This window comes from Cotesia typhae, unplaced genomic scaffold (assembly GCF_013202065.1).
Source record: "Cotesia typhae breed Kobodo isofemale line unplaced genomic scaffold, CoteBio_Ctyphae contig_44, whole genome shotgun sequence".
NCBI classification, from domain to species: Eukaryota; Metazoa; Arthropoda; class Insecta; order Hymenoptera; family Braconidae; genus Cotesia; species Cotesia typhae.
In genome coordinates this window covers 5,154,067-5,181,070 of record NW_027423753.1, presented here as the reverse complement: position 1 = coordinate 5,181,070, position 27,004 = coordinate 5,154,067, and the positions used below count along the sequence as shown (strand labels likewise).

Below are 27,004 nucleotides of genomic sequence, written 5' to 3'. Positions count from 1 at the left end.
ATGTCGCAAAATTTCTTGAGAAACTTTTCGTCAACTTGGTGTGAAAAAGTTTCAGAAGCAACTTTTGCCGAAAACTTGGTGAACAAGTTGACACCAACTGAGTTCATTTCCAAGACTTGCCACCAACTTGGTGACAAGTTGCGGCAGTTAGATGGATAGAAAGTTGCAACCAACTTGGCTATCAGGGTTATCCTTAATATAAAATTAAGATGAAATGTATGTGAAACCAATTTATTCGTGATGTGATTGGTTAAGCAAACTATTCGTAACGCGATTCACGAAGGCTAGATAGAAGGAGGACGCTCGCTATAGGATTTTCAGCTGTTCAGGTGTACTGAAACTCCGTAAAGATTTTAGTTCATTACTGGCCAGTAGATTGCAGCTCGATTGCGGAGGTTCCCTTTAGGCTTCTATTGCGCATGACCACAAACGACTACACCCGCGACAGTATTCTTAGTGAAAGAGATATTTATTTTTTCAAGTGATTTTTAATAATTTTACGATTAAATTTAAAAAAATGGTGAAGTGTTGTGCAGTTTTGAATTGTTTGAGTGGGAAAAAAAAGAACGAAAAAAAGTAATGACTCTAATCTTCGTCAGACTTCTCTATTTAAAATTCCGAAGGTAACCTACAAATTTGTTTTACGTTGGTCAATTAAATTCATTTATTAGTACTTCAGTAACATTAATTAATAATTTGATATATTCATAATAATATACTATGACGCTGTGTAACATTTAATATAAAATTTCATATAGGATTCAGAAAAATTGCGCAAATGGAGCCTAGGATTATGTCAAAATTTAACACCTGACAAATTTGTGTGCGAGTTACATTTTTCTGATCATGATATTATCAAAAAGATATGATACCAATCTTCAATAATGATACTTTCACATCAGATCGAAAAAATATACTCTGAAACCGAATGCGATCCCGAAAGTAAATTCAATTCAAACTTCTGGGGAAAATACAAATTTACCGATAAATTCTGATAACGTGAGTGCGATATGACTTTGAAATAGATATAAATCATATCCATAAATTATTAATGTTTATTACAAACGGTTGTGTTGAATAATTTTACTTTAGGATTTGCAAACGCTTCAGAACGTTCCTTCCCCCCCGACTGTAAGAACTTCTGAAGAAACTTCAAATGGTACTCCGGATCTCAATGAAGAAGTAAGTTTTTTCTTGAGATATCAAAATCAATTTTTTGCTTTGATTAAAGTTATACGTATTCATTACTTCAATGTTTTATTAAATAGCAGCCCACAGATACTCAACATGAAAATTGGAGTGCAGGAGAAACGACAATTTATTTCAGTAGTAAGGAATTAATAGAAACTTTAAAAACAAATATGTTACCTAGGGTGGGTCAAAAAAATCGAATAATTTATTTTTGACTTTATACTCTGAAAAATAGGTTCGTAGACACCTAAAAAGAATTCTCTCCAAGTATAAGCTCTTAATTATAACGGGAAGGTCCTCCGCTTTGCGGGTTTCTATTTTTTTCGAATAATCAGATAAAAAAATTTATATCTCGCTTCCAACTGCTTGGAAAAATATTCCGTGGCATAGATTTTGTGAGAAATTGAATGCTTTACAAAAAAGGTCTCTTATGACTTTTTCAAAAACTCAACCGATTAAAAGATATTCATAGTTGAAGTTTGGCTATTTTAAGGAAAATATTCGTTTTTATTATGAATTTTATAAGTCGATGAAAAAAAATTATTTCGGATTGCGGAACTCATGATTTTGTAGGAAATTTACTGCTCTACAAAAATGGTCTCTTATGATTTTTTGATTAAGTGAAGCCGTTACGAGATATTCATCGTCAAACATTAACGAATATCAATATTTCCAGTTTTTGATCAATAATTCGATAAATTTTAATTTAAACTATGAGTTTCAGGAAAATTTACATAAATTTGAGTTTCGATCGATAAAGAAATGTTATAAACAATTTTTTTAATATTGTTTTCAGTCTTGAGCTTGTTTGATTGCATTAAAACAAGAAATTAGAGCATTTTTTTCGACATATAGCCAATGATTAGTTTAATTTGAAGTGAATGACATATTTCTTTGTTAAATTTAATATGAAAAGTATTGAATCAAGTGAGAAACAACCAGTATTTAACTTTTTTATAGATAAATTTTTTATTGAATTATCAATTGCAATATAATTGTCTATATTTTTAACATAACAGTACGCTATTACTATAAATAATTTCTTTTATTACAATTTGGGAATGTTTTTGATGTTCTTTGACAACTTGCAATAAGTACTGGAATTGTTCTTCATTTTTTGTCAAGCATTGATTATATTCACTGACTAATGCAACAGCTCGCTCTGCTGAATCATTGACAACTTTTAGTTGTTGAAAGTATTCTTTATTTTCGAGATAACTCTCATTAGTAGGCCATAATTCAACATCGACATCAAGAAAGTCATACGGTAGATCGAAGATTTTGAAAAGATTTAATGACTTTTTAGACACAAAGTCACTCAGAGTTCTCTGCGCCAATGAATTCAAATCTTTTTAGCAATTACAAATCTTTTAGCTTTAGAATCTGTACCTTCACGAGTATTAACAGCTTCAACAATACGTTTTTTTACTTCTAATGGAACGCCATCGTCAAACAGTGATAAAATGGCAAGTTCATCGCTCAAATACCATAAGTGCGAAATCATTTTTTCACACGTAGCTGAAGAAATCAAAGGATTGATATGTTTGTACTCCAATAAATTTTTCATAAACTGCAAGTCATGATAAGCAGCAGTTGTTGCAGAAGTTGATGAAAACCAAGCTTTTAAATACAATGTGACTATAAAAATACAGAAATGACGAAGACCATGCAATTCTTTCTGAGAGAGTTTGAATTCATCTCTGAATAGATACATTTTCAAACTATAAATGGCCTTAGCCATCCATCTAGCATGATGAACAGCACCAGGACGTTTGAAAGAAATCTTTTCTTGAGGCATTTCTCCAAGGAAAATCAATGATAATTCCAATAATTCTTTATCTAACTTATTATAACATTTCTTTATCGATCGAAACTCAAATTTATGTAAATTTTCCTGAAACTCATAGTTTAAATTAAAATTTATCGAATTATTGATCAAAAACTGGAAATATTGATATTCGTTAATGTTTGACGATGAATATCTCGTAACGGCTTCACTTAATCAAAAAATCATAAGAGACCATTTTTGTAGAGCAGTAAATTTCCTACAAAATTATGAGTTCCGCAATCCGAAATAATTTTTTTCATCGACTTATAAAATTCATAATAAAAACGAATATTTTCCTTAAAATAGCCAAACTTCAACTATGAATATCTTTTAATCGGTTGAGTTTTTGAAAAAGTCATAAGAGACCTTTTTGTAAAGCATTCAATTTCTCACAAAATCTATGCCACGGAATATTTTTCCAAGCAGTTGGAAGCGAGATATAAATTTTTTTATCTGATTATTCGAAAAAAATAGAAACCCGCAAAGCGGAGGACCTTCCCGTTATAATTAAGAGCTTATACTTGGAGAGAATTCTTTTTAGGTGTCTACGAACCTATTTTTCAGAGTATAAAATCAAAAATAAATTATTCGATTTTTTTGACCCACCCTAATGTTACCGCAAAAATGGAGCTGGGCTGATGATGTGACGGATAGTCAGAAAATTTATTTGTTTTACGCGGATCCTAAATCTTTATCGTTGAAATTTCACGTTAAAATAGATAAAGAATTAAATATAACGGTATAGTCCTGTGATAGTTGAATTTTTTATTTTAGTATTGAATCAAAATTCTATGAAACAAATTTTATTTATTCATACATAGGTGACAAATATAAAAACGAATAAGTCTACAGCGGTTACGTTCACTCTTTTAAATGAAAAAGATTTTTGGAGTTTGCTAAGAGAACTAGAAACTAGTAGTTTCTGTGATGGTACAGGATTTAATAGTGACAGGTATTACAAAAATATATGATTGCTACTATCAAATAATAATAATTATGATATAATTTAAAAACTATTTTTTTCCACCAGATCTTCGCTAACTTGTGTGAATATATTGATAAATCAAAATTATCGATCTTATCAGGGTATCATCCGATGTAAACCTTGCCGAATTCTCAGACACCAGCTGCAAAACCGTGATAATAAAAGTACCAAAAATTTAAAAGTACAGTGCGATAAGCTGAAACGTCAATTAATTTCACAAAAAAGGAAAACTACACGCTTGCAGCGAAAGGTAGTATAAGGGTCATTGCATTTCAAATCTACCATTTTTTAACCTGACACTTTTTGATTTAGCTTAAACTAATGATGTTTTTTAAATTTTTTCTACCCAATTTAAAAAAAGTTACGAATTACAAAAAAAAAAAGTGTCGTTTATTATTAAAATTTTTTAAATAGCCGAATCAAAGAGGATCGGGTTCAAAATGAATCGAGTTGACATCGAAGTCCCATACGTAATAGAGCAACTAAATTGTTTTGTTATGTTCATAATTAATTTTTCGTATTTCAAGAATAATGAACTGTCTCAATTAATTAATGACCAAAAATTAAAATGTGCTGCTGTTGAGACTGAAGTTCTAGAAAAAGCCATAGCCGACCTTCCCGAAGTACAACAAAAAGCTGTTCGAGCTTGTTTCGATGCTGCAAAAGTAAAAAACTCCAAGCAGAGGAGATATGATATCGAGTGGGTATACGAATGCCTGTTAATGCGCATTAAAAGTTCCGCGGTGTATGACCGTCTTAGAGAGAGGCAAATTTTATCCCTCCCGTGCAAGGACACGTTAAATTCTTATATTAAAAAACTAGATAGCGCATTTGGTTTTCCCACTGCTATATTTGATACTCTAGGTTATAAAGCTTCACGTATGGAAGCACATTCTAAAAGGGGTATTTTGATTAGAATTGTTATTAAGCTTCAGCCGCAACATTAACAATTTATGAGTATTTGTAGTTACTAACTAAAAACAGTTGATTTTGCCAAGCTTTGAAGGATCTAGATAGATTAAAAAAATCCTAGTGCCTTTCTCATTGATTTAATAATTTTAAAAATCACTAAAATACAATAGTTTAAACAATTTCGAGTCGTTTGAAAAAAGAAGCAACTATTTCTATCTGGAACTAAATGGAAAATAAATCAATATTTCTAAAAATAAACTCCGAAAATTGTATCTGAAACTTTGACAGGATAATAATTATTGAAGATTCATAATTTCATAAAATTTTTTAATTTTACATTCATTATAAATTTACATGCTGTTTCCTATGCTACATACTAGTCGCCACTTGAATCTCCTTAATATATCAACAATTCTGTAGTTTTATTACAGCTTTTTAATTTGTCCAGCTTCAATAGTTAGAAATTCTTGATTAGCTTGCTTCTTTTATGCTTTTTAATAATATTTATCAATTGCTATAAGTAATATTAATTATCGATTTATTTTTCTTTAGGTACTCTTCTTATTGATGAAGTAGCGTTGAGTGAAGGAGTAAAATTAAATACAAGAACTATGACATTCGACGGATTTGTTGACTTGGGAGCTTATACACCAGGAAAGTTTATAAATACAAGAGCTGATCATGCTCTCGTGTTTATGTATCAGCCATTTCAAGGCGATTGGGTCCAAGTAATCGGGAGTTTCTTGAGCAAAAGTTCTGTTACCAGTGAAATATTGCATAAACTGATAATCGAATGCATACTACTACTTGAAAAAGCTGGGTTTAGTGTAGATTGTGTAACTACTGATGCTGCGCAATGGAATCGGGGTGCTTGGAAGCTATTTGGGATAGAAGATAAGAAATTTAGCTGTGAGCATCCGTACGATACAGAGAGACGACTATGGTTTGCATCAGATTTTTGCCATTTATTGAAAAACTTCAGGAATGGAATTATTAAACTTCCTTCTTTCTGGGTAATATGATCATTTGTTATTGATATTAATATGTGTGTGAGTGTACTGATGAATGTTTATTTTGTAGACCCCCGATGGTATTGTTAAAATGCTTCATTGGCAAATACTTTCTTATGAAGATTGAAGCATATGGCAAGATGAACTTGAAAATAGGTTTTAAATTATCGCCTCATCATTTAAAACCGGAAGGTTTTCAAAAATGAATGTTTTGCTGGCAACACAGGTATTGGTTACTTTATTTTCTTCTAACAATTATTTATTTATAACATAAAAAACGTTTTAATGTTTTTTCGATATATTATTGCATTTAATGTAAATGTTTGCAGTTATTCGCACGTCAGTTAAGAGTAGCTATGTCAATGTACAAGAACAATTATTATGAACTGCACGACTGTGAACCCACTATAGCTTTTATGGAAAGAGTAGATAATATAATTAAAGCTATGAACTCTCGAACGCCTGAAACCGCTTTGCATGCAGCTAGTGATTGCTCGATGAGGAAGGTATTTAAATGAAAATAAAAATAATTTATAATATTTACATAATTTCAGTCTTTTTGAGATCGATATTCTAAGGTTTCATAAAAAAAAAAAAAAAAAAAACAATACCGCAGTTAATTAAGAGTGAGTAATTGAAAAGATTAATTTGTTAAAATCGATCACCTGGATCCCAATACTTGTCATTAAATCCTATGCTTTATTTATAATCTAAATATATGCACGCATTGAAATGTTATATAAGCCAGGGTCTTCTCATTTTATTTGCATCGCCTGATATTTTAATAATATTTCATACATCATTAATACAAAAAAACTTGTGATTTCTTTTTTTTTTATAATATTTGATAATAAATTTAATCGTCAGGCTATTGTTGACTTCGATCAATATCTCCGCGATTGGGAAAAAAAAGCAAAGGAAGAGCTATCAAAACAAAAAGCTGAAAGAAGGCAAAAAAAGGCTGATAATGATGAGAACATCGACAATTTTGAAGATAATTTCGAGTTTCCTATAACGACCAGTACTTTAACTGGCTTTAAAGTAACTTTAGGAAGTACTTTAGAGTTGTCAGAATTCTTGCACAATAAGTGTAATTATGATTACCTCATGACATCACGCTTGAATCAAGATGCTTTAGAGGTAAGATATAAGTTCATGTATGAATTTTTTATCTTTAACTGATATTCTTGCAGTAAAAATTATTATTATTATTATGAATTATTGATATTAAGAACTGATTGTTTTATTTTCACTTTTTATACATTATAGAAATTCTTTGGAATTATGCGGTCAGCTTGTGGATGTAACGACCATCCGGACCCAATACTTTTGGTCAAGTTTTTCGTCTTCTATGCAGCTATTCGTTAGCAACACCACCGAGGGGCTCCAACGTCACTGGGGGTGAATTATTAAAGTCACTTATGCACACAGAAGATTCACTAACTGCATCTACTCATAATAAAAAGTTTGGCTCGAAAAAATTTGATTCCATCGTCGAAGAAGGAATGGCTAATGAAAATAGAAGATTCTTTGATAACAATGTCAATACTGAACGTTTACCTTTCGACCATTGGGTCGATGATACAAGCGATGAAAGTGACGGCAATAACGAAACTTTGGATAATTGTGATGATAATAATAATAATAATAATAATAATAATAATAATAGTGCTACTGCTGATAGTGATAGTTATAATGATAAGTAGCCTGAGATACCCTTACCAAATAATACCTCTGAAAATTGTGATAGATCGAACATTTTAAACGACGATATAATTAATTTAGATCATGATTATGACATTACGCACACTAGTGATCATGTCGTTTCATACATTGCAGGATTTATGGCAAGGAAAGTTAGTCGTTTTACTAAGTGTTTAGACTGCAAAGAAATGTTAACTGCCTCACATTCGACCGAACGTGACAAACTAATTGAGAAAATGAGCGACGGAAATTTAATTTATCCAAGTGATGCTTTATTTTTGTTAATTAGACAGTTAGAGGCTCAGGTATTAACAGTAGTGGGAACAAAAAACTTTACATCAAATACAATGTTCCAAATTTTGGAAAAAATTTCACAGCTTGAAGATTTATCTATCCTTGGATGTGAAGAACATCGCAAAGAATTCATGATAAAAATTATAAATAACTTTATTGTTATGAGAGGCCATTTTTTGACGGATTTTTTTAATAGAAATGTAAACAATCGGCAAATCATGACGAAACGTATGCGCAAGTTCGCGAAAAAATGAAAATTCATATTTTACTCTGTTTTTATCTTCAATAACTCTTGTTATGTTTATTAAAGGATGTTAATTATTATTTATTATAATAAATTTTATATTCATTTAAGTTATTCGCAACTTTTTTCCATCACAAAAACCTCGATAAAGAAACTCCAAAGACTATCAATGACTCTAAATTACAATGAAAATAATAAATTGATAATTATTTATAATGAAATATTATTATTTAATGTTATTTTCATTAGTATTATTATTATTTTAACAAATTAAATTTTATTCATAATTGTTATTCTCTTGATAAAGAAAATATGAAAACTTAAAGTTTGATATTTAAAAACATCACTTGAGATTTTATTTGAATTTTACATCATTTAAATCTATGGGGACCTTCGCAACAGCAGCGCGCTCTGTTGTTTGGATTCAATTTTTAGGCTGTGGCTTCAGTATAGCGAGCGTCCTCCTTCTATCTAGCCTTCGTGACGCGATTAGTCAAATATATTATAAGCATGAAAATATATGTAAATCCTAAACTCAGGCGCGCGCTTGCGCGCGAAAATTTGAATTCTAGTTTGATAAATAAGATAAAAATCACTTAACTGTCTCTAGGGTAAAGCCTCCAACGTGTGCTAACCGAGTGTATTGAGCTTCGGTAAGCCAGATAATTATACAATCTACAACCGTAAAAATATTATACCGACAGACGTTAAGCTTAAAAATTTTAATTGCGACCTCTGTTGTTGCATACATGACTCTCTCACAATTTTATCTTCCATTTAACAGAAATCAATATGACGTCTTCAGTAATGTGTAAATGTACATACATAATCTAAATTGTCGTATGGGAAAAACACACGTCAGAACTTGTGGAGATCTGCGAAACACAAAGTTTTTTAATAAAACTATGACCGGAGTCTACAATAAATGAGACGCTCACAGTTTAAACAATTAAAATCTGTTTGCTTTTGACTTTATATTATAGATCCATCTATATATAACCCCACCAAAAATAAGGTAAGCTCAATAATCAATTTTTTATTTCCTCACATTTTTTATTTAACAATATTGTTTGTTTTCTGACAAAAACTTTTTCATGAATTATCACATTAATTAACATATTTTTTTTTTTATATCTCATTTTGTTATTTGGTGTCAATACTTTTGTTTCGTTGCTCTAATTTAAACTTAAATTCCTTGATTTTACTTGAAATTTATCAAATAAAATCCGAAAAAATTTTGTCTCTTTATTTATCTTCAGCACGTGAGCTTAATTTATATCTAAAATTTGTCTTTCTTTGTTACAGTTTTCTGCCTATAAATAATAATTATATTTCTAATTAATTTCTAAGCAATTCATTCAGTAATGACACGTATTTAATTTTATTTTACAATTGCCACGTCAATAAATTTCATCCTTCTACTCGTAATTACATTACAAAATTTTATTTGACGCTAACACAATAGTTATAAGTGATACTAAACGTAATTTAAATGTTGGTGTCAATTTTATAATAATTAATAAGTAAATGCATATTTTTAATTAATGCACCATCTATTTCCAGAATTCAAAATGAAGTCTGTGATTATTATAACGATTTTTCTTGCATTGGTGCAAAATTCCGTCGCTCCACCTGTAAATAAACAAAAAGTGGACGACCCAAATTTAGAAGGAGAATGGGATTATAAGAAATACCCTGAAGGACCACCACCTGTAACGGTATGTATTTTTATTGGAATTTATTAAGTTAACTTAAATAACCGCAGTGATAAAGTAAACGATAGCAAAAAAGACCATTCGGCAGCTGAAATGAATGTAGATTTCATGCTTCAATAAAAATAATAAGTTTAAAGGCGTTTAATCAATTTAAAGTTTCAAAATTTCAGTAATTTTGAGAGAAAAAAAACTAATGCAACAGCAAATTTTTTAAAAAGATAGCAGATTTAAATGAACAAAATTTTTTAAAAGTTGCGTCATGAGGAACAATGCAATAGTTAGATTTTTATGAAATCTGCTAAAAAGTAAAAAATGCGGTTAAATAAAAAATCAAACTAATAAGTATGAAATAATTTACAAAACTTTAAAATAAAAATAGAGTGATAAAAAAAAAAATTCATTTTATCGCAAAAAAAGCGTAGGGTGATTGACATCAATTATTAAACTGCCAAATATTATAATTATTAAACTGCCAAATATTAATAAAAGTAGAGTCATTATAAAAATATCTTATTTGGCATCCCACGCTTTTTCGAATAAAACCAATTTTTTTACGTTAATCACTGTTTTTATTTTAAATTTATTTAAAATGTGACGATCCTAATCAAATTAATTAATCCATTGTATTGTCATTAGTCTATGATAAGCGTGCAAAGTTTTAATTTACTTCAACGTTTTGAAATTGACAAAAATTGTGTTTAATCAACTTCATTTTTTATCAGTAAGAACGAAAAATAAAATAAAAATTCTCCGAACACTGAAATCAGCAAACACCTAAAAACTTTTCGGTCTAATTCAAAAACTGCATTCATAATAAGAAAATATTACTAATTCATAAATATAGTTTTTTTTTATTGGTAATGATTTATTTATTAAAAAAATCAAAAATGATCAATTTTGATACCTTCAAAACTTGTGCGTATGAATTCTCCTCAAATCAGTAGTGAGAAGGCCAATAATAAACGTCCAATAACGTCAAATTAATAATCCGATCATGGTTTACTACGTAAATTTACTAGATAAAAAAGTACTATCGATGTTTGGCTACATAAAAAAATGTAACATGACCTGATTTTCATGTTGATCTATTTTATAATATTTAAATACTATTGAATAATCTCTGGTGCATTTATTTGTCTATTTGAACTTACTTTTCATAAATTTTCTGTTATATTACGTATTTATTATTCTTTCATTTATAGAAAAATATTCTAGATAAATTTATTATATAAACACTTCACAAAATTACGTCTACTTTATTATAAATATCATGTATAAGTTTGCTATTTGGCCACTGCCTTGGCATCAAACCAAATAAATAATAATATTTTCAAGCATCTGTCGAATTGAGCGTTAAAAATTCTTGAAAATAAATTAGACTAAAAGTGTATTAACATATTAAAAAACAGAAAGACATTACTTTTAGAATACTTTTTTAAAAAATTTAGTCAATCTTAATTATAAACAATTTTGTGAGTCGTGAAAATCTGCTTTATTGGTTATTAACAGTCTGCTCCAGCTTTGCACGGGTATTTAAAAAAAATTTCAAAACTAATTATAATAAAATATCGTCTATTTCACCCGAGGATAGTGTACCTTCCCAACGACGTTATAATTTTTCAAATCGGTTCAGTAGTTTCAGAGCCTATTCAATGGAAAAAATCAAACAATTAAATCTTTCCTGTTTATAATATTAGTATAAATGACTTATAACTATTGATAGTCTTATTTAATTGTGTGTAACTTCATTGAGAAATTATAGAATTTGGATAAACCAACAAACTATTCAAAACTGCTTCAAAAACTCAATATAAAAAATTGACTATCACTGAAAAATATTTAAAACTGTGAAAAGACATAAATTCTTATCAAGATCTTTCTGATGATACCAAATTTAATAATGAAAATTCCTTTCAAAATAATGATATGCTCGTCACAAAAAATATCAAAAACAATTTACGATAATGATATACCCGTTACAAAATTTTTTTTCGTCCCTTAATTATATTAATTAACTTTTGACCTACAACTACATTTACATGTGCAAAACAAAATAAATAAATAAACAATTGACGTTTATTGCGAAATGCGGATTTATTTAGAACTTCTTCGAAAACTTATCATAATAAATTAACCGTTGCTGAAAAGCATATAAAATATTGAAAAGGCATAAATTCAGGTCAAGGTCTTTCCAATGATACTAAATTTAATTTAAAAAATTCATTTTATCAGATAAATACGCCGGAGACCACATTTTCCTTATTCTATTTCCAGGTTATTATATATGCAATCTTCTGTTTTTTTTTTTTGTTTTATTTTATTAATTGTAAATAAACGACACTGAATTACGTAGCCATTCGCATTCGGTGACCTACAATTCTCTCAAAGAATTTTTTTTTTGTAATTTAACTCAACTAATGCATTTTTTTCGCAAGTTACAGTGTTTCCGGAATTTCATACATGACGGACAGGAAAATTTTTTGACTCATTTTAATGTTTTTTTCCATTTCTATTGCACTAAATCAATTTTTAAAAAGTATGGAATTAATTTCCATGAAAAAATCTTGACAATAGTATGCAAAATATCTTGTATATATATATATAGACTATAATATTTGTAATTATCAAAATTTTTTATTTGTACGTAAACTCTAACAAAATTTTTATCAGAAAAATTTTTAGGCTTAAAAATTAATTGTTTCATTGAGAATTGTATGTTACTAGTTTTTGTGTAATAAAAAACGATAGTTAAAAAAATATTTATTCAAATTTTTGAGTTACATTCAGTCTTTTACAATCGATAGAACAAATTAATTTTTAATTAACTAAAAAAAAAGTTAATTGCAACCTAGATTTGTTCTTTTACAAAATTTCAATGAATAATTGTAAATTTGCAGCGTGATCTATTTTATCAACATTACTTGGAGCAAGTTGTTGAGACATTGGAGTCAGATCCAGATTTCAGAAAGAAAATGAGAAGCGTTTCTCAAGAAGAACTTCAGGTAAAATTTTTATAAACAAAACTTGTAACAATAATTTAAATTTAAATAATTAAATTAATTAAATATTTTACAGACAGCGGAAATAGCTAAAGAATTGAGATTCCTTGATCACAATGTAAGAGACAAATTACACGAAATTAAAAGACGTGAAGTTGAAAGACTTAGGCATCTTGCAACGAAAGAATATGAATTAACAAATAATATTACTATTGATACTGGACATTTAGATGAGTACAATCTTGATACTTTTGAAATAGAAGATTTAAGAAAACTCATTCTCAAAGTAAGTATTAATTATAATTTATTTTTTACATCATCTGCAATTATTATTAATTTATTTATAGACGACTGCGGATATAAGAAAACAAGATGAAGAACGCCGAGAACGATTCAAGGAATATGAAATGAACAAAAAGCTGGAAATAGAAAAGAAATTGAAAGGTAATAAATGTACTTTATAAATATTGCATTATATATTATTGCATAATTAAAAATTTTTTTCAAAATCATTCAACTTTTATTTTATTTATTTTAGAATTACCAGAAGAAGAAAGAAAAAAATATGCTGAAGAACTCGAAAAACAGAAGGAAAAACACAAGCAACATGAACCGGTAAAATTGATAAATTTTATCTTTCTGTATAAGAAATATTCATACGTGCAAAAAAAATTTATTTCATCATATATTTCATGTTTAAATTCATATTTTTGAGCAATTATGATTTAATAATTAAATTTATCAACATATTTTATTTTCATGCAAAAATGTGTAGTAAAAAATAGCAAACCGAATTTCATGAATTTTTTTCATTCCATAGTTGGAATAAAAAAAAAATTTTTAGCTTAATTGTAGGAAAAAAATAGAGGCAATGAAGAAAAAAATATACCATACGTTTAAAATTGAGTTACTAAGTTCAAAATTATCTAGTAATGACCATGCCAAGAAACCGACTATTTTTTTTCTTATTATTATGGTTCCAAGATTTTTGATCCCCCGACAAAATATCCCCGACCATTAATCCTAAATAGCCGGAATTTTTAAATAAAACGGAAAGATCAAATTTTAAAGGTTTTTAAATTAATATACTATGTTTTGCAATGACTTTTTAATTTTTTATTACAAATTAAGGCAAAAAAAATTTTTCGATAAATTTCATTTAACTTTTTAATTAAGTTATAATTATGGCTTTTGTGTATATTTATTCATACACAAACACTGGTAATATTGTTGCGCCTTCTTAATATGGTTTTTGTGTGTGTTTATTCGACATTAGACTAACACATACGCTTGTTACCGTGTTGTGCCCTTTTATCATTGTGCTTTTTAATAATTTTTAATAACTATAACGAATTTAAAGGATAACTTGTCGGGGATTTTTTGTCTTTGGAATATTTTGTCGGGGGATCAAGACGCCTGATACCATTATTTTTGGTATATTTTAGGTTGAAAAAATTTTGCATGGAAATTATTAATGAATAAATCTTTAATTTTAGCTGAATCACCCAGGAAGTAAAAAACAGTTAGAAGAAGTGTGGGAAAAAGAAGATCATATGGAGCGTCAAGATTTCGATCCAAAAACATTCTTCTTTATGCACGATCTTGATGGTAACGGCGTTTGGGATGAAGACGAAGTAAAAGCATTGTTTAGAAAAGAATTGGATAAAATGTATGAGCAGGGAGCAGCCGAAGATGATTTGATGGAAAGAGCCGAAGAAATGGAAAGAATGAGAGAACATGTATTCAAAGAAGCTGATCAAGACAAAAATGGACTTATTGAGTAATTATTTTTTTAATTTTTTTTTTTTTTATTTTGATCCTAATGTCGTTTCAATTTCTATTCAAAATATTTTTTGTTTATTAGCTACCAAGAATTCTTGATACAAACCAGACGTAACGAGTATGAAAACGATCCCGGTTGGAAACCAATCGATGAACAAGAAATTTACACTCCAGAAGAATTTGAAGCGTATAAAAAAGAGCATGATATTAAAGAACAAGTTGTCGAAGGATTGGTGAGTTATAGTTATTTTTAATAATTAATAATTTTTTTTTTTAATTAACAATACTAAGTCCAAAATAGCGTCTGTCTGAGACTTATATTTTTTTACATCATGATTTATCTTTTGTTTTTATTTTTATTGCAATTATTACAAGCACTTAATTGTGTAATTTTTAGTTGAAATTTTTAACTGTGTGTCACGGCTTAGTGCTTTTCAGTGACATTTTTTTTCTTTTAAATTTTATAAATGATTATTTAAATAAAGTTTGATCTAAATAAGAAGAATATTAATAAATTCTTTATGAAACAATCAATGGAATAATTTTGTTATATAATTAAAAAAAAAAAAAAACAGTAAATTAATTTTTAATTATAATACTTTTGATAGTTATTTATTAAGGTAAAGTACCCAGTACTTTAACACTCATAAAAATGTGACCAGTACGTGAACAAACTTTTCGAATTGTTGTAATACAAAATCCTTATATTTATTATGAGTAATAATATGCGCATTTTATAATTATTCAATGATACAGTAATTGATTTCTGTACGTTTTTTCAATTAAAAATCAAAACAATTACATTTTTGTTAAGTTGAAAGTTGACATGTCCAGAATAGCCGATAGATGCTACTTTTTTCATGAAAAAAGTACTAAACCGTAAACCGAACAATCAGTAAAAAGAAAACGGTATATCATGGTTTTAAGTAAAAAAATTATATCACCCAATAAAATAGTCTTTTCTAAATAATACATTTTTTTTTTGCAAATACATAAACTATAATTTTTATATTAAATTTTAGCGTCTAACTAAACCTCCAAATTTTAAAAGCTGTACCCAGAACTTGAATAAGCTGGGGCCGTATAATTTTGACAACTTATTTAACAGCACAAATCTCTAATAGGTTTATAGACTAGTAATCAGCATTATGATTCGTATTAATTACTGCAAATTAAATAAGTTTTATAGCGAAAATTTAGTATAGTTAAAAATTGTTGAACGTTTTGAATCGAGTTTTTTTTATTTATAATTTAAAATTTGCTTTGTCATTCATAAAAAATTAAATACAAATATTTCTCATTTTTAAATAAACATATTAAATATTCATAGTATTATTTTTAATATTAATCAATATAATATGTTATAATTCTTTTGATGTTTTAATAAAACATTGAAAATTTGTGCTGTGCTTATTGCCATATATTTTATTAGTTCAACTACTGCTCCTGGAGTGTTTAACTACTACTCCTTTCATAGTCTATCTTAAAAACGTGTTCAAAATATAAATATTCAATTATTTTTGTTATTTTGCGCTTCAATAAATTCAAAATTGTTTATATTTTTATGGAAATCACTTATTTTAACTAATAATTACATCTTTATATATTAAAAGTAAGGTCAAATACGTTTTACTTTGAAAACTGTTCAACTACTGGGTACTTTATCTTATTCACAGTGTTTAAAATTTGCTTGTTTTTTTTTTTTTTTTTTTTTTTTTAATTAACTATAAAATTCTTTGTAATTAATTTATAGTGATTAGAGTGTGCCAAAAATGTAATTTCTGTGAAGAACCTTTTAAAATTGGAATTTTGAGTTCCACTTTTAACAGGGGCTGTGTTTGAGCATTTTCTGAAATATTTTGGGAAAAGAGGATTTATTTAATTTTCACAATTTTAAAAAGTTCTTCACGGAAGTTACATTTTGGCACACCCTAATAGTGATACACGATAAAATTCAAATTTCTTCTATCTAATAATCATTTATAAAAATAAAAGTGTTGAAAGTGCAAAAGACTCAAATTTCACTGTAGTGTTCAGAAATCACGACCATAAAATACACAACTGTGTTTAGTTAGCATGAAAGTACAGAAAAAGATAGTTGATATATCGAAACTATTTATTCGTGTAGAATGTAGTTGCTCGATATTTATTTATAAATGTAGCACAAGGTAGTGATTTACAAATCAATAAAAATGTTTAATGAATTTCATTTAATATTATTTATTACATAAATGAGGAGCTGATTTTCAAAAGGGTACCTTTTCATATTTTAAAAGAACAATTTTTTGATCTTTTAAATATTAAGTACTTCGAGAATTATAAAGATTTCTAAATGAAAATCGAATTGTAGCTTTATAACCGATAGCACTTTGTAGCTAAATTAAAAAAGTTCAATAAAAATATTTGTAATTTAAGATAGCCAGTTTTTTGTTTCGATTAATCAAAAAAGAAAAGATACCCTTTTGAAACTCAACTCCTCAAATGTAAATTAATATCTCAGCTATCTTCAATCACTTGAATTTTTATTTAAACATTTTGTTTTAACATGTAATGTAGTGGATAGTTATTAGTTATTAGAATACTTAATGACGCTTGTGCACTTTTTTTATCATTTGTAGTCACCACCACAGCCCGGTGCCACTCATAACGATCAAGTAAGTACTGATTTTGCCAGTTTGAATGTTCAAATATTTTTAATAAAATATTCTTTCTGTTTATTTTTGTCATATTAATTGCTTTTGAATATTAATTCTGTTTTTTTTTTTGTTTATTTTTTAAATAGTTCCCAGCGCAACCGGCTCAACAAGATCATAATCAAATTCCTCAGCAACATCACCAACAACCACCACCACAGCAACAACAACAACAACAACAACAACAACAACAACAACAATATCAACAACCTCCACCGCAACAGCAACAATATCAACCATCTCCACCACAACAGCAACAACAATACCAACAACCACCACAGCAACAACAGTACCAACAACCTCCTCAGCAACAACAGTATCAACAACCTCCTCAACAACAGCCACCGCAACAGTATCAACAACCTCAATACGTCCAAAATAATCAAATACCCGTTCATCAACAACAACAACAACAACAGCAATATCAAGGTCAAGTTCCTCAGCAACAACAATACGCTCAGCCAAATGTTCAAGCTAATATCAATCAGCAACCAAACGTACAAACAAATCAAAATACCGTGAACCAACCGCAACAAAATGCTGTGCCACAAGCTAATATTGTTTAGATTGTTGATTGATTTTATGAAATTAATTTCTTTAACTAAGAATTTTTCAAACTTTTTGGATTTAGCAATCTCAGACTGATTTATTCTTGCATTTTTAATACAGTCTGCCAATCTTTTTTACGTAAATGTTTTATACGTTCAGAGTATCTTCCCATTGTTGAAAAAATATAAATTATTTTATCCAATAGAAAAATTTTAAAACAAATTAACTAGAATAATAAATTTAATGTAATAGGCAAATTTAACTTTTGAAAAATTATTCTTAACTTTATGATTAATTGACATATTTAAAAATTCTAAAAATAACTCTTGGTTGTTCACGTATTATTTACTGATAAAAAGAAAACTCTTCGTAAAATTTTGACTTTTTTTTAATAGAAAAATTACACAATTGTTAGTTTTTAATAAAAAAAAAAAAAGTCTTATTTATTGTAAATTTAAATATTTCTCTGCGTTATTATTGTAAAATTGTAATAAATATATTGAATAAAAAAATATTATACGAGTTTTTTTATTTTATTTACTTAACAGCCGATCCCATCTTTATCTCACGTCGCTCTCACGGGAAGAAACGGTACTATCCTTGTTGCACTCGTGATGATAAAGCTAATGATAAGTGTAATACAAGTGGAATGTCGGAATGAACTTATACCTTTAAAAATGTCAATAATTAACGAAATACAAGGTCATTTCTTAATTATGAATCTACACTGATAATAAAATTGACTTGACTCAAGAGCCAAACTCTTGAACCAAGAATATCATTTTGAAGAAAATGATTTTCTTGAGTCAAGAGAATAAATTCTTGAACTAAGAAATTATTCTTGGTCTAAGAAAATTTATATGTATATATATAGGAGACTTTTTATAGATATAGTCACTCATCACGATATCTCTGGAACTATAAGACCTAAATACTTGAAATTTGACAGAAATATTCTTTTCGCCGAGTAGAGGTCAGCTAAGAACGGATTTTACAAAATTCCACCCACAAGGGGGGTCGCGGGGACGTTAACAATGAAAAATTCCCGTTTTTAAACTATAGCTCCTATCGACTTTAAATTTGGTAGGAATCTTCTGTAAGATATGTAGAAATAATCTATCAATAAATTTTACGATAACTCACCCCACAGAGGGTTGCAGGGGTAGGTATTAACAATGAAAATTTTTAATTTCCTAGCTATAGCTCCTATAGACTCCAAATTTAATAGAAGTCGTCTACATGTAATATAAAAATGATCTAAGAACGGATTTTACACCGAATCATATCCAATAAAGATCGTGGGGGTGGGTGTTAACAATAAAAAATCTTAATTTTCAAAATATAGCTTCAAAAAGCTGCAAATTTGGGAAGGGTCTTTTATTTGTCATATAGAGATCATCTCAATACGGATTTCAATAAATTCTACTTCCGATTCGATGGAATGTGGAACCTGTGCATTTTAAAATAATACTCTAATTGAATTTCAAGTCTAAATCTAAAACTAAAATTCTATAAAGTGCCCAGCGGAGCGGGCGGGTAACAGCTAGTAGATTATACGATTAAGTAACAAAAAAAAATAATGGATGATTAATAATTTAAAGTAGAAATATTTTTTGATTTGTTTAAATTTTTATTATATTTTATTTAGGATACGGTAAAAGGGTTTTTTTTTACATATATATATTTATAAATAGGAAATAAATGAAATAATAAAAAAAAATGTCATTTCTTTCTCATATTTATTATTATTGCATATTGTTTATGTTAGTATATTACTTAGGTATACGTGCCAAGTAGCAACTTAAATGTATGATTGCGTGATTCTGTTTTGTATTTTTATTCCATAATTATTTGTTTTTTTTTTACTTTTTTATTTGTTTTAAATAATTAATATTTATTATTTATCCGTACAAATAACGGATAAAAATTGGTAATTTAATGCTTATGTCAATTATCAATAATATATATAGCTGTATTTATAAGTAATTAGCATATTTCGGTAGAATGTAATTCTTAACAGCTATCTCGTATCGGATGATATAATAAATAAAACAAAAAAAAAATATAATGCAATCAACAGCAGGGGGAACAAGCGGACCTAGTTGTCCGTATGTGCGTTTTTTTTATAACTTAATTACTTCATTTTAATATTATTAATTACAATTATAATAATTATTCTAATTACCAACCGTACATTTTTAAGAAAATAAATAAAAAAAAATATTAACCATTTATCATTTTTGTTTATATTTTATTGTTATTTTTTTAATTTTTTTTAAAGTTATCATTTTTTAAAATGTAAAAACATCGACAAGTTCCGGAGTCACATCATCTTATCCAGTCAGAAATTACACGCTAACAATTTGAATAACAAATTTATCTATCTACTCAAACGTAATTATTCTCGTTTTGATTTATTAATTAATTATATTCATAAAAAAAATAAACGAGATTTCATAATAATAATAATTATTATTTTTTTATTCACTATTATTATTATTATTATTATTATTATAAAATTAATTATTTGATAAAATGATTGTTCTAATAATAAACAAATAATAAAATGAAGTTGTTAAAAACTATATTATTTATAATAATACTGAGAGCTTCTTTGTGAGATCGAAATTCACTTGAATTTCTAAACACAATTATCATTATTTTATTTTACCTTTTTTTTTTCAGATTCGTTTTTTTATTGAAAAAAATATGATCACGCAACGGAGCTCTCTCGACGAGATTTTTTTTTGTAAATAAATATATATATTTGTATAGAAATAAATGTTAATAATTACAAAAGTAAACTCGAGATTCAATGCTTAAATAACAGCTTCACTATTATCAACAGTTAAGCATTGGAATATCTTTTTTTTTATTATAAAAAAAAAATAATAATAATAATAATAATAATAATAATAATAATAACAAATACAATCAATAATACAATTTCAAAATCGGCATTACTGCGTCTTTTTAAAATTTATTTACAACTGACACATTTACTTTTCTGTCGATTTTAGTCTTTGTAGAAACAATAATTTAACTTTAAAAAAAAAAAAAAAAAAATTATTGTGCATTGAAAAATGAATTTTTGGTCTTTTAAAAGTTTAATTTAAATTCAGAGTTTTAAAAATTATTAAATACATTTATATATCAGAACATATGCGAATTATACTACTGAAATATTACTATAGTGTTTTTTAATTAATTAAGTAAAACTAGGATGTTTATTTGCAGTAATTATCTTTTTGTTTTTCGTTTTTCTACACGAGTTTTCTATCAGTTTTAATTTATTGTAGCGGGGAAAAAGTAAGCGAGTAATTTTTATTTTTCATATTTTCATTCAATATTCTCACACACTATTGTGTTTAATTGTTTCCTCTGTTCATTATTATTATTATTGTGCATTTCTCACTTGTTACTATCATTTATTTTAATACATTATTTTTCAGCCAAAAGTAATCATTTAAGTTTTCAGCATTAATATAAATAAAATTCTTTACTTTTCTTTATTGAAAAGTAGAGTGACGCTAAAAACCGAATATTACAATTTTTCGAGCCTCATATGAAAGCATGTTAGTTTATCATGATTTGAATAAAATCTTACGCGACTTTTAAAAACAGAAATTTTTAAAATGTGCATAATTTTTAACAAAAAAAAAAAAAAAAAAAAACAATTTAGTTTTTTACGATTTTCAAAATTTTTTAAAATCTTGAACGAACCTTAAACAAATTTTTCTTTGAGCTGATATTTAGAGACTAGAAAAAAGTCGGTTTTTATGCGCTACTCTATTGAAAGTTTTAATAATTAAAAAAAATTTTAATTACAGTTTTTTTGATGTAGTAGAAAAAAAAAACTAAACAATAAATGATATAAATGCTCTGATATTTTCTCAGCAATAAATATCAATAAACACATATCAATATCATATCAGCAATTTATATATAATATATATCCTTTATATATTTTATTTATTTCATGTACTATATCATTATCAGCATTACTATATACTTATTTTTGTCACTTAAAATTTAGGTATGTAATATAGATATCTTTTGTCTTTTTAAGTTTATTCTGTTCACAATTATATCAAAATGTGAAAACGAGCGATTACTTTTGTTACTTTTATGAGTTAATCATCAGTAATCATTATAATAATAATTATCATTTTTTTTAAATAATTTTTGTTCACGATTCTCGCTTATAATATTCAATCATTATATTTAAATATCGTCCCCCTAAAAACTGTTTCAATAAATAAAAATTGATCTTCCTACAGACATGCCATTCAGGGTATTACCGATTGTGGATTTATCCAAACGGAATTTCATTTACTTGTTATTGTTTCATTTTCTTCATTTATTTATTATCATTATCAATTATCATATTATTTAAATAGTAAAGCATCAAGACGTTCAAAATAATAAAATAACATTTTTACGAGCTCTATTTCACTTAGTCAACTGTACATACACTCTCAATACAACCCACACACACTATTTATAATTAATAATTATTCAAACGGCATATTGTGATTTGGATTTTCATTATTTATTATTTTAAAGACTTTTTCATCTCAATTTTAATAATACACGATTAACACGAAATTATCGAATTATTTCGCTTACTGGTCACGATCTACGGGACTCTTTAATTTTTTTTGGAAGGCACTTACTACTTTTTTTTAATTTTTTTAATATATTATTTTATTGATTTAGTATTTTTTTTTTTTTTTTTTTTTTTTTTTTTTTTTTCCAATCATACGCTCACATACATCTGCCGTACACTCGCTCGCTCGCTCGGTCTCACAAATATTCTTCATATGTGGTCATATATGATCCATATACGGTCACATCTGAGTCATATAGTTCATTTATCCTCTCTTTCTCTCTCTCGAAATTTTTTTCTTTTCATTCCAGTAATCAACCTCTCAAAACATGCAATTACTTCATATTTATGTCGCAGTTAGCTTTTATATGAACACATTTAAGCTTCAATAGTAAAAATTTTAAGTATGAATCACGTCTTTCCGTTAATTTTTAGCAAATATTACCGGAAGTAAGAAATGGTACGTATACAATTTTTATCAATGAAGGAGATCGGTAGCCAGTGGATAACTTTTTTTTTTCTTCTTTAATTTATACGTAACAAAGAACGTCTCCTTCGCACTTTTGGTAAGTAATGTTAATTTTAATAATTACGTTTTACATTATTTTTTTTTTTTTGAATTTTTTTCGCACAAAAACTTTTGTATCAAGAATATTTTTTTTGTTAAATATTAATTACCAACTGTGCTAATTGGAACGAATTTTTAATTTGTTTTTATATCCAAAAATTTGTTTTTAACTTATTTAATTTTAATTTATTAATATTAATCCAGTATAAGAACAAAAATACTGGAGTAATATTAAATAATTAATGATTTAAGAAAATATTTAAACGACCGAAGCGCGCGAGAACTTTCTTTTCAATTCCTAGACACAAATGGGAAAGCCAAAAACAAGTTTCTCTTTGAGATTTGTTTTCTTATTTTGTAATTTACAATTTTTTTTTTTTTTTTTTTGAAAGGCCACTTCGAATTTTTTCTAACATACTAGAAATTTATTTGTTTATTTATTTATTTTTTTTTTTTCAGAATTATCAGACCGTTCGATAGCATCAAATATCCGAGTGATCGAGAATCCTAAAAAAGGTCCCTTGACCGAAATAACGTACAGTATCAATTTTGAAAAATAGCACAATCTATTTTATTTTAAAAATAACTTTATTAAGTAACAAAAAAATGCCAAATATTAATTATCAGTTAATAAATAAATATTCATTAATACATATTAAGATAAGACATTCACATCTAATCACAATCATTTTTAATCATAAATAACCATTCATACCTACAATCTTTATTCGAAGTATTATCTTTAGTCATCAAAGATCCAGTCTAAATTTTTATTTATTTTTAATTTTAGTTTCTTTTATTTATTTATTTTCTAAACCTTATAAATTTTATACTTGGCATACCCCAAATATGGCAGGAAGGCAATTTATTATACTTAAATAATTATATTTTCATCTAAAATGTTTTTTTTTTTCGCACCGCAATTTTCAATCAATTATAATTATTAAAGGCATTCCAGGGTAGAAAAATCAATATATATTTATTCATATATACTCAGATTTGATCATATATAATCAGATATTTTCCTAGTTCGTATTTGATTAAATATAATGCATATATGACCATATATGTTAAAATATAGCCAAATGTTACATTTGACTTCATAGAATTGACTCATTTATGATTAGATCTGATTACATATGATAAAAATATAGTCTTTTGCCCTGGAATTCTCTGATAGCGCTCTATACTTTTTAATATTAATAGAATTTATAAAAAATTATTTATAATTCTTGTCATTAAGGCCTACAATGACATAAAAAAATCGATCTCAACATTAAAATTTGACTTTCAAGTTTACTAACTAAATTCTATTTAATTGTTTGTCGATAATTAACATAAATAATTTTTATTTAAATCCACATAATAGTTTTATTATAATTTATAAAATTTTTTTTAGGCTAATTAAAAAGTAAAGAGTGACTGTCAGAGAACAGCCTTGAATTTTTTTTTCTCTCTTTCCAAGACAGTGACAAATTTTGTACATTTTTTTTCTGCAGTAATACAAGTAGCAAGTGAGATACTGGCATTATTATAATTTACAATAAAACAATTTTACAAAATTAAGCAAATAAAAAAAAATAAAGTTGAATTTTATTAAATAAATTTAACATTAAAAAAATAAAAGTAATTACTAACAGTAAATAATAAAAAAAAAAAAAAAAAAAAAATTAATTGTTTTAAAATCTAGAGCTGCGCGTGTCGAATTACAATGTGTACAATAATTCATTAAGATTTTATGACTAGAAAATTGCAGGCAATGTCATTGCGTTAAATATATTCACCATCATTGTATGCAAAATTAATTTATAAACCAACTCCGTTCATTAATTAAATTTAATATTAATATTAATATATATGAGTAATTCCGACACACGTAACTCAAAGGATAAACTTGTACCTCAATTATCTCACATCATATTATTTAAATCCTTTCTTAACTTTTTTTTTTTTTATCTTGCAAAAGGCTGTGATAATTTCATTATTATATAAATAATTGTATTATCATTACATTATTATTATAATTATTAATTTTATTAAGTTATTTTATTACTATTGTTTTTTATTAATGATTTTTTATTTATTTTATTTGAAAATTCTCCACTATAACATGCAACCGATTCTTATTTAACTATTATACATTTGGCATTAACATATATAATATGCATACATATCAATTACGTGTTAGCTAGTTTATAAGTTTAACTCGAAATGTTTTTCTATCACTTACTTGACCAATCTAATTTATTAATAAAAATTTCATTTATTTATTTATTACTTCCGATTGTTTATTATTAATTATTTTCTAAAACCACGATCACTTTAATTTTGGCGCACATTTAAGTCCACAATATATTGACTAAAATAATTAAAAGATAATAATAATAATAATAATAATAAATTATTTTTTAATATGTATATATTTATAATAATAATAATAATAATAATTGTTAATATTTTACAGAAAATTAATTTTTTACTTTTAAATATAAGAGAGATACGTAAAAACGTTTTCAACACTCGGACGAGACAATAACTTTTTACAAGACTCGCTCCCATTTTTTGATTATACACTTTCTTAATTGTTATTAATATTTTCGAGGTTTATTTTAATTTTGTTAATCAAGGCCCGTTTTTACAACAATGACAATATTTTATCACCATTTGTTTTAAAATGTGTAGCTTGACTCATAGCGTTTACGTCTTAAAAAATAAACATTAAATGTTTTATTATTTTAAAAACAAGCTAGTCTGACATTTAATATCAATCACTCTAGTATAAATCATTGAGTCGTCGAGATTGATGGAATATTTAGCAAAAAACAACAAAAGTTTACTTTTATTGCTTAGTTAATTAATTAATTAATTAATGATAAGTTATAATAATAATATAGTTTAAGTAAAATTACTGTTCACTACGAGAGTCAGTGAGTGGTTCAAGTTTAACCGGGACTTTGTCTTTGTCTTTGTGCCCGTGTTGACTTTTAACCAAATCAGCAATGTCTTCTTGGAAGATATTATCAGGTCGTGGGCTTATGTAACTACGTTGTGGCTTATAATGCATCCCACTTATTGCACCAAGTCCTCCAAGTCCGCCCAATCCCCCGATACCGATCCCTACCTCAACACTACTGGGTATGTGAGCTGGATCCATCAAGGGTGCCAGTGGACTCGCCAATGGACTCCCTTCCATTGGACTTTCTGGTGGTTCCCCTGACCCCGGGCTTGGAAGTCCCAGCATCAAAGGTGAATTTCTGTTGTTATTGCTGTTATTGTTATTACTTGCTCCGCTATTATTGTTTAAGTGATGTTGACTGACTTGCACGGCCGCCTGGAAGTTTGCCGAGAGATTCGTTGCTACCATATCGTGAGGATGAGACTGGGCAGCCGCTACCATACTGCACATCTGGTGTCGGAGACCTAAAATTTTTTTCATTTATTAGTTTCATTAACAAGGAGTCACTTTATTCGTTTATTTTATTTGCTCTCAAGGTTTTATTGTCGTTGTTGACGCGTTTCTAAAACAAAAACGGCGTATGAAAAAAACTTTTTTTTGCTTCAAGTTGAGTATGAAAATGTATGTGTAAACACTAGAAATAGATCTATTCCCTTACCAAAGATAAATAAAAAAGGCCATTCGGCAGTTGAAATGGAAGTAGATTTCATTAATTAGAATTAACTTTTAATTTGCTGTCATTTCTGACTCAATTGATTAAGGGAGATAATGAAGCATGTGAATTGAAGCTTTTTTAATAAGCTTTCAGATATAATTTACGAAAAAAACGAAGTTATCTCATTCAAAAGTTATTGCAAGAAAAACCAAAAAAAGTTGAATTTTTTCGCGATTTTTGAAATTTTTAATCTGCTCTTATTCGTGATCTACTTGATTGAGGGAAATAAATTAGCATGGAAATCAAAGGT

General features: G+C 27.1%; 3 protein-coding genes across 6 annotated transcripts in view; 2 read left to right on the top strand and 1 right to left on the bottom strand.

Annotated features, from left to right (window-relative positions):
- LOC141528881 (uncharacterized) lies at window positions 1–6,011 on the top strand. Its single transcript, XM_074245161.1, has 6 exons — window positions 1–146; window positions 903–999; window positions 1,093–1,182; window positions 3,841–3,971; window positions 4,050–4,254; window positions 5,469–6,011. Exons 1-6 carry the CDS (start codon window positions 1–3, stop codon window positions 5,490–5,492), a joined length of 693 nt encoding a protein of 230 aa, XP_074101262.1. The 3' UTR covers window positions 5,493–6,011.
- A 2,961-nt stretch (window positions 6,012–8,972) lies between these two features.
- Nucb1 (Nucleobindin 1) lies at window positions 8,973–18,003 on the top strand. Of its 2 annotated transcripts, XM_074244946.1 has the most exons (10): window positions 8,974–9,183; window positions 9,732–9,886; window positions 12,781–12,885; window positions 12,959–13,168; window positions 13,230–13,326; window positions 13,421–13,497; window positions 14,379–14,662; window positions 14,747–14,897; window positions 17,283–17,318; window positions 17,447–18,003. In XM_074244946.1, the coding sequence occupies exons 2-10, from the start codon at window positions 9,740–9,742 to the stop codon at window positions 17,921–17,923; spliced, it is 1,584 nt and encodes a 527-aa protein (XP_074101047.1). In that variant the 5' UTR covers window positions 8,974–9,183; window positions 9,732–9,739; the 3' UTR covers window positions 17,924–18,003. The 2 variants fall into 2 exon arrangements, with proteins under 2 accessions (XP_074101048.1, XP_074101047.1); XM_074244947.1 differs by lacking the exon at window positions 17,283–17,318 and having other exon boundaries at window positions 8,973–9,183.
- Window positions 18,004–19,513: 1,510 nt separating this feature from the next.
- Window positions 19,514–27,004, bottom strand: part of LOC141528959 (protein bric-a-brac 1) — a 314,927-nt gene continuing 307,436 nt past the window's right edge. For all 3 annotated transcript variants that reach the window (XM_074245266.1, XM_074245265.1, XM_074245268.1), the window contains one exon: window positions 19,514–26,503. In XM_074245266.1, the coding sequence (XP_074101367.1) occupies window positions 25,989–26,503 (515 nt within the window). In that variant the 3' untranslated portion in view covers window positions 19,514–25,988. The remainder of the gene's footprint in view (window positions 26,504–27,004) is intronic.